This window comes from Lycium barbarum, chromosome 1 (genome assembly GCF_019175385.1).
Source record: "Lycium barbarum isolate Lr01 chromosome 1, ASM1917538v2, whole genome shotgun sequence".
Classification (NCBI taxonomy): Eukaryota; Viridiplantae; Streptophyta; class Magnoliopsida; order Solanales; family Solanaceae; genus Lycium; species Lycium barbarum.
The window spans coordinates 29,376,809-29,385,444 of NC_083337.1; the positions used below are offsets into that span (position 1 = coordinate 29,376,809).

The 8,636-nt window shown below is 38.3% G+C and overlaps 2 protein-coding genes across 2 annotated transcripts; both read right to left on the minus strand.

The window, feature by feature from the left end:
* Window positions 1–218: 218 nt before the first annotated feature.
* On the minus strand, window positions 219–1,162 carry LOC132610861 (uncharacterized). The gene is made up of 2 exons (XM_060325264.1): window positions 600–1,162; window positions 219–321 (listed from the first exon to the last, which is right to left on the minus strand). The coding sequence occupies exons 1-2, from the start codon at window positions 1,160–1,162 to the stop codon at window positions 219–221; spliced, it is 666 nt and encodes a 221-aa protein (XP_060181247.1).
* Window positions 1,163–1,183: 21 nt separating this feature from the next.
* LOC132610870 (uncharacterized) lies at window positions 1,184–3,622 on the minus strand. The gene is made up of 5 exons (XM_060325271.1): window positions 3,228–3,622; window positions 2,482–3,148; window positions 2,207–2,397; window positions 1,367–2,090; window positions 1,184–1,324 (listed from the first exon to the last, which is right to left on the minus strand). Exons 1-5 carry the CDS (start codon window positions 3,620–3,622, stop codon window positions 1,184–1,186), a joined length of 2,118 nt encoding a protein of 705 aa, XP_060181254.1.
* Window positions 3,623–8,636: the final 5,014 nt, after the last annotated feature.

Here is an 8,636-nt window from a genome sequence, read left to right on the forward strand (position 1 = left end):
ACTGGCACTTTAAACTTCCAAAGTCTCCATAAGAAGAAGGAAATCTTGAATGGCACACCCTTGATCCACATGTTATGAAAAGGCACTGTTACATTGGCTCTTTGTCTTAGCAACTCCCATGCACTGGCTACAGTAAACTTTCCTGAGCTAGTCATCATCCACCATGGTGTATCCCATTCATTAGATGCATGCTTAATGTAAATTTCCTATGCTATATGCTACACAATATCTTCAGGGAATAACTGCAGGAGTTTTTGGACATTCCAGGTGCCATTTGACATTAATTCAGCCACATCTTCAACCTGATCATTGACTGGCCAGCTATAAGGAACCATAAAGTTAAGAGCACCTAGTTTAGTCCAGTTACCAAACCAACATTAGAACTCCCAATCATAGGTTCCCACCATATTGCTTGCTCAGTACTGTCTCTTTCCTCTAGTATCATCTTCCAAACCTGAGACCCTCCTTTCCATTATACTAACTGAGGGATCTGCTTCTTTCAATACTTATTCAACATGAAGTTAGCCCAGAGAGAGCTCGAAGTTCTAAGCTTCCAAAAAGGTTTAGCACATAAATCTTTTGACATGTCAAAGATGGACCTGAACCCCAACCCTCCTTCATGTTTAGGTAAGCACATATTAAGCCGTGATGACCAGTGTCTGTTTCTCCCTTCTTCCTTATTATTCCAAAAGAACTTTGCAAAGATCTTATGCAGCTCTTTTATAACACATTTTTGTGGCCTGATAGCAGATAGTATATAGATTGGAATGGTTTGGAGAACACTAGTGATTAATACTACTTTTCCACCATAAGACAACATTTTCCCTTTCCATGTTTGCAACTTGTCCTTGACTTTCTTTAACAGATTAGTATAATCAACTTTTCTCTTCCTTGCATGAGTAATTGGACAACCAAGATACGTAAAAGGGAATTGACCTCTGACAAATCCTGTTACTGCTTCCACCTGTTGAATCAGCTGATTTGATACCTTGTTGAACATATAGAAAGAACTTTTCCTCTTATTTATCAACTGTCCAGCTATTCTTTCATAATCTTGAAGAGTATCCATGATCAGTTGCAAAGAATTACTCTCTGCAGATGAGAATATGATGGTATCATCTGCATAAGCAAGGTGATTCAATGCAGAACTCCACTTTGGCATCCCATAGCTTGTAAAAGCTGATTAATCAAATAAGGAGTTCAATGCTCTTGAAAGTACTTCTGCAGAAATGATGAATAGAGCAGGAGAGAGGGGGTCTCCCTGCTTGATTCCTCTTGTTGAATGAAAGAAACCATGAGCATGGACATTCAACAGCACAGAATACTAGTTATTTTCCAATAGTCTCCATATTAAATAAATGAATACCTCAGAAAATCCCATTTTCTTCATTACCTTCCAGAGATATAGCCATGAAACTCTGTCATATGCTTTTGTCATATCCAACTTAATAACAACATTGGCAGGTTTCCCTCTCTTCCTTATGTCTGTAATAATTTCCTGTGTCAACAATACATTCTCAATAATATTCCTGCCCTTGACAAATCCTGATTTGTTAGAAGATATCACAGCTGGTAACAGTCTATCAAGCCTGTCATGCACCACTCTAGAGATGACCTTACTAACGAAGTTGCTGAGGCTTATAGGCCTCATATTAGAAAATGTTTCCACCACATTCTTCTTTGGCAACAGTACTAAGTTAGTGTGAGTAATTGACTTAGGAAGGGTCTGACCCTCATAGAAAGCTTTAACTACATTAACCACATCAACTTTGATCACTTCCCAACACTTCTGATAAAATATCCCAGAAAAACCATCTGGTCCACAAGCACTGTCACCTGATAATTCAAAAACAGCTTTCTTCACTTCTTCCATAGTAGGTTGGTCTGCAAGCAATACATTATCCTCATCCTTAATCATTTCAGGAACATGATTAAGAATAGGAGATTCTTCAATCTGATCTTCTTGAGAAAACTGCCTATGATAGAATGAAACAGCCTCATCAGCAAGTTTGTCAGCTTCCTCTAACCACACGCCATCAGCATTTTTAATTCTCCTGACTTGGATTTTGTTCCACTTACCTTTGACCAAACTATGAAAAAACCTTGTAATTTTATCACCTTCTGAGAAACAGTCATTCTAGCTTTTTGTCGCTAAAATTTTTCTTCATAATGCAAGTATAGTTTAAGTTCAACTTGAGCCCTTTGCATCACCATTCTATTCTCTTCTGAAGGATCCTCCTCAAACAGTTGTTCTTTAATTTTGACTATATCCTCTCTGATAACCAGTTGCTTAAAGATATCTCCAAAAGTCTCCTTGCTCCACTTACTTAAAGCAATTTTCACCTTTTTCAGCTTGAGTTTAAATGACAGGAACACATCTTCAGACAATTCTTCTTCCTACTGTTGTCTAACAAGGTCTAGAAAGGAATCATGCTGCATCCAGAATTTAAGAAATATGAATGGCTTAAAATAGTTCTACACCTGATCCCCACAAGTTAAAAGTAATGGAGCATGATCAGATCCTGTTCTAGACAAATATTCCACCTTTAAATTGCCAAACCAATCTTGAAATAGCTCATTATGCAACATTCTATCCAGCCTCTTAAAAATACAATAATTAGCAGCCCTACCATTCCACCATGTGAAAGGACTCCCTTTAAAAGGAATCTCATGCAGTTCACAAGAATTCATGCAGAATGCAAAATCTTCATACTCTTGTGGGGAAACTGGCAAACCTCCTATTTTTTCCTCTTCATTTAAAATGATATTGAAATCACCACCAATCAGCCAAGGGAATGCCATGTTACTTGCCACACCATACATATCATCCCACAACTGCAATCTATCCCCTTCATTACATTTAGCATAAATCATTGAAACCACCATTGCTTTATTCAGATCTTGGAAGAACAATTTATTAGTAATAGATTGTTCAGTATCCAGAAGTACTTCTACATCTACTTTGTCTTGAACAAAGAACCAGATTTTACCATTACAATTGAAATTGGCATTAGGCATACCAAGTTTCCTTCTATACTTCTGAATCTGTCTCTGATGTTGAAAAGGTTCCATCAGAGCCACCAAGAAAAATTTATGATCTCTATGTAACATTTGAACTCTATGGAAAGCTTTTTGAGAATTCACTGATCTGATGTTCCAAAAAAAAGATTTACCAATCATTTAGAAGACTTCTTTAAGTTACCCCTTTTTGGCATGATCTTTACTACTTGTTGAACTTTTGAGACACCTTGTTTCTTCCCTTTTTTGCCCCTTTACCTTGTGTTTTTGGAGAAATTCCTGCTTCATTATAGACCTTTTGAAGAATAATTTCTTTAAGGGCACTATTAGCATCTTCTTTCATTAGATTGTCCAGGGCCTTATTTTCCTTCTCATCTTGTAGATTATGAGAAACAACATCATGCAATGTTTTGTTAGGAGATAGCTTTTTACCTACATTCAGTGGCTGAACTTCCTTAATTTTAGGGACAATAGCCAGGGCCAAATTTCCTTCCTGGGGATAAGAACTTCTCTCAGGAGGATAAGATCTAACAATCTGCAAGTTGTTTGGACAGGCATCATCCATATCAACCACAAATTCCTCCTTCTCATTTTCTTGAGACATTTCAGTTGCATCCACCTAGTGACTGTCTGTGCTTATGCAAATATCTTCCTTTGACTTACAATCCATGTTAAAAACTACTTCTTCCATATGACTATTAGTTTCGGTCTTGTCTTCATCCATGCTGTCATCCACCCTCCCAGGGACTTCTGACTTCCCTTTAGATAATGACATATTTGTAGGAGAGGCTTGTGTGTTGTCAATTTCTTTACTACCATGAACCTCTACTGAGCTTATGTCAACATCCTCTACCTCATACATCTCTCCAAGTTGCTCCAGCTTCTCAATCTACTTTGGAACACTATGATTTGAAGCAACTTGATCCTCCACCATGTCTAATGGCTTGTCAAGGTTAGGCACTACAAAACTTGTAGTTTTTTCCATACTTACTGCATGATCAGGAGCTGAGCCTGAGTTAACTAGACCCACATCATGCTCCTTCTTGTCAGCCACTGGAGCATTTTGTAGAGCAATCAACTGTTGACCATGAGTGTTGATCACAACATCTTGTTTACTTGGCTCATTAGAACTAATTAACTCTTGATCCTGAGGGACAGCAGCATTATTAAGTTCATAATCTTCACCACTGGACTCACCATTGTTTCCATCATTATCATTTGTTAGACTCTGATCTTGTAACACATCAAAATTGTTTTGAACTATCACCATTGAATCCTTATTCTCTTTTGTATTCACCTCTAACACCTCTGAAGCTGCACTATCCTGCTTAAGACCATTAAGATCTCTATTGTCTTTAACAATATTCCGATTTCCAGGATTGCCAAGAATCCTTCCACAAGATAACATCCTAGCATTAAACCTCCTTCGATTATGATGAAACTGTTTCTTCTAAGGCTGAGAAGCCTGAACATCCTCCTTGACCATTACTTCGTTGCCTTTTCCTGCAGTATCAGGTGCTAATTTCTCATTATCATCATCAAAGGCTGCTAATTCAGGATGGAGTTTCCAACATTCACTCTCATCGTGGCCTTGTAACCTATATTCTTTACAATACTTTGGAAGGTAATCGTATTGAATCTTCACTTTATCAACTCTAACCTCCTTAGTTTCCTCATCCTCTATCTCCATATCTACATAACTAGGGAGATCTGCTAATAAGCCCATGATAACTTTAACTCTTGCATAACTTGGCCTTGTGCGATTTATAGTGGCCAGATCCACTTGTAAAGGTATCCCAACAGCAGAAGCTAGAGAAAACAAAGCTTCTTTCACAAAGAACGTAGGCAACAGATAAGGAAAAGATATCACAGATATAACCTATGATGTCTCTTCATCAACTTTAAACTTAGAGTCATAAATCAAAGGCCCCATTTGATAAGAATAACCATCTCTTGACTGCAAGTGGTACACACCCTTGGAACATAGATTAACAAAATCCTCCTTTGTTGATAATCTAATAAGGACATGTCTATCACGAAACAATCCAATCTGGCACTTTCCTTTCATCCCACATTGCTCTGGGATAAGTGTTCTGAGTTCCTCCAATGATGGCCATCCATATGAGAATTTACCAACGACTGCATGTTTCAAATCCTCCAGAGATTCCATATGATCCACCTTCTTTTGTGTCCAACAAAGCACAGGAACACCATTACGATAATCTACCTTCTTTACATGAATACTTGACGTAGGGTTTTGCATGGGGTTAGGGTTTATAGGTTGAAAGATTTTTCTAAAGTCTAGTTTATGAATTGTCAGGTCATTGCGGGCATTGTCAATGGTTGGAATAGGTGCAGTAGAAGTCTAGCCAGCCAACAGAGGTGGCTGACCAGCGGCCACGGTGGCCATTTAGCCGGCGGCGTAGGTTTATGATTTAGGGTTTTACATGGAAGGCTAGGGTTTCTGGAGAGCTTTTTCCTTTTGCATAATTCTCTTCTTATTTCAACAAAAAATGACTAAATAAAAGACTCAAGGTGTTAAAGAAAACAAAATTAATTAGCAACCTCAAAAGTGACGGTAGTGGGTATAAATATATATGTACTTGCAGCAAAGATAAAGCAGGAAATGAACGATGAATAGAGAATATAATGCAGAGTGGAGTGTGCCCACCACACTCCCACCAATACCAAAAGTAGCCTAACAATCAACAACACTAGAGGTTTCCCTTAAATTCACTTAACATAAAAAGGGGAACATACTACTCTCTCCGTCCCAAAAAGACTGTCTTACTTTCCTTATTAGTTGTCTAGAAATAGAAACAATTTAACTTTATGAGATGATTTACAGCCACACAAATATCTAAGACTTGTTTTGAACCACACATTTCAAAAGCCTTCCTTTATTTCTTAAACTCCGTGCCAAGTTAAACTAAGACAATCTTTTTAAGACGGAGGGATTAATTATTACGACATTAAAAATGACATTTTTTTTGTCGGTCCACTCAAACAAGTTTTGACATGTTTGGAATTTGTTTACCCTAAAAAGAGTACAGGTAAATTTATTTGTCGTTTAAAGGATACGTGAATTAATTTGTTATAAATAATGAATAAATAGTTGATAACAAGTAAGAAAAATCAAGTCAATAAGTCAATTATAGCAGGAATGGAATAATTGAGCCTGGGCTTGTATGATCCTCGGGGAGAATTCTTTGATAAGTTTTCCTCCAGTGGAGTACTTGCACGCTTTAGCTTTTGATAACTAAGTGTTAATCCGGAGCAAAATAATAATAAAAATATGCAAATTATAACGACTGGATGGTATAAATCAGTGTAAGAAGTCGTATTTCGATGATCTTTATAGTGAGCTATTAGGCTCCTTTTATAGTTGATAATAATCAGCTTTGAGCTGTAAATCTAGCCTAATAATGGGTACTAATGGAACATAAATGCTACTTTAATTCTAAAGTGTAATGTTTGCTACGAATATGGACCGGTCATGTAACGTTCACCTTCCACAAATGACCCAAACCAACTAGTCCGGAAGAGTTACTCCGGATTTATTCGGGACTTCTTCTTCCGACCAAACAAAATGACTATGCAATGCTTTAACTCCAACATCCACATGTCCCATTCCTATCATGCCACGTGTCGAGCCTTATTTTGTTATGTATATATATAGTCCCCCCCCCCCCCCCCCACTTCCCGGTGGAAAGAAGTGATACCGGTGAGTGGTTTTTGAAATGTCACCGAGACAATGACCTTGTGGCGGGAAATTATTTCTTCTGACTCTTGATGTGATGTACGTCTCTTCGATTCTGGCATTTCTGTCCTCGTGCCTTCCCCAGACTGGCTAAATTGGACAGTTCGGATTTTGAATCATTTCGTAATAATGAAGGTCTATATGATAGAAACTCCAAAGCCCTTCCAAATCACTTTTTGTATTTCTTAAATTCCTCTATTCATCCTTCATCTTCTTAATTTCTTTTTGCCTTCAAACCAATTTCCCATCTCCTAATATTGTGAATCGCCATTCTAATCATAAAAAGCATGGCCAAGGCCAGACCTTCATCCACTCCTGCTCCATCTTCTTCATCAGCCTTTTTTCCACCGTTTGCCTGCGACGGCGCCGTCAGTCTCAATCTCCGAGTTCTAGTTAAAGAATCCTTTTATTCATACATCGCTCGTTCAACTTCAATGATGACTTTACCCCAAAGAAGGCACTTACTCAAAGCGATAGAGGTGAGATGGTCAAAACTACCCTTCTTCCATTACTGTTGCTACTCTCAAAATAGTCCAAGAGGACTGCAAATGGGGAACCCTCTCCAAAATCATTGTTCCTGACCTCGATGACGATGTCACCAAACTCCGGCCGGTTTTTTCCAATGTATATACATATTCATTTACATTTGGCCTTGTCACGCCCCAACTTGGGGAACATGCGGGCACCTACCATTTTCTACCTCGGTAGGCGAACCAATCCCTTAATCAACCACCAATAGCAATACAGTAAATTCAACACCCATTAATAATAATATAATAGTTCTTGCCTAAATAAGAAGTACTACAAGTGTGGAAATACATCAATCCCAAATCTGGTCTAAATGGTACAAGAGCTACTAATAATACAAGTCTGGCACAGTCAACATGTCTTAAAATAGAAATACTATCTCGAAAATAGAAAAGACAAGTAAGCAGAAGAATCTCCGGGCTGCAGAATCCATCAAGCAAGCTCACCCTAGAAACTCTGACTGGAATCCTCGGGATCAACCTCGAGGAATAGAGACTCTCCAACAACGTACTCTGCACTCATAGAAAGAGTATAGCAAGTTAGTATCAGTACAAAACAACTGTATTTAGTAGGCATCATAGGCCAACAACAGTTAGAAAATCATATATAGAAGAAAGAGACTGAAAAAGTAGGCATGCTCACAATCAGATAAAACTCAAAACAGTCCAAAAATCGAATCCAGTTCCAAATCACAAAGTCTAGTATATCACCTCAATTTCCACAATAAGTCTGAAACACAATCTCAAGAACCACTAACAAGTACACGTACCACCAAAGATCAACCAACAAGTCCAATAAAATGTCATAAGTAACTATGAGATGAATGCAATGCAAATGCAATGATACGCACATGCTTCGGGCGGAATATCTCGTCCCCTCGACAGTCATGACCAATGGGGGGACCGCTAAGTCCATGTACCTGCTGCGGAATGCACAACCCGATCCCAATTAGTGTTGCGGTGCATGCAACCCGATCCGAGTGTTTTGGCGCGCAACCCGATCTCAATATATGTATAAATGAGTGAATGCATGATAACAATGCCAACAAGAATATATGAATCAATGGTGCCCCACATGGACACAATTCCCACTCACAATATCAATATCATAACCCTTATTTCCTTTCCAGCAACCTCAATCATGATAAATATGCTTTCCGACACAGAAGTAATCATTAAGGATCAACTCTAGAATCAATCACGTGGCGACAAGTCCACAACTCACAAATAATGAACAACTCAATAGAACACATAAGGCGACAAGACATAATCAACAACAATACCAACCTAAGTATTCCATCCCAACTTCATACCCAAAGGTTTACATGCTT

What these genes read in the sequence shown, in the direction of transcription:
- LOC132610861 (XM_060325264.1), bottom strand. Translation starts at nt 1,162, where the DNA reads ATGCCAAAGTGGAGTTCTGCATTGAATCACCTTGCTTATGCAGATGAT. An exon ending in GAAGGAGGGTTGGGGTTCAG is followed by an intron (nt 322 to 599) that starts GTCCATCTTTGA and finishes GGTTCCTTATAG; the next exon opens with CTGGCCAGTCAATGATCAGG.
- LOC132610870 (XM_060325271.1), bottom strand. Translation starts at nt 3,622, where the DNA reads ATGTCTCAAGAAAATGAGAAGGAGGAATTTGTGGTTGATATGGATGAT. An exon ending in GTGTCTCAAAAGTTCAACAA is followed by an intron (nt 3,149 to 3,227) that starts GTAGTAAAGATC and finishes TTGGAACATCAG; the next exon opens with ATCAGTGAATTCTCAAAAAG. An exon ending in TTTTAACTTGTGGGGATCAG is followed by an intron (nt 2,398 to 2,481) that starts GTGTAGAACTAT and finishes AGACAACAGTAG; the next exon opens with GAAGAAGAATTGTCTGAAGA.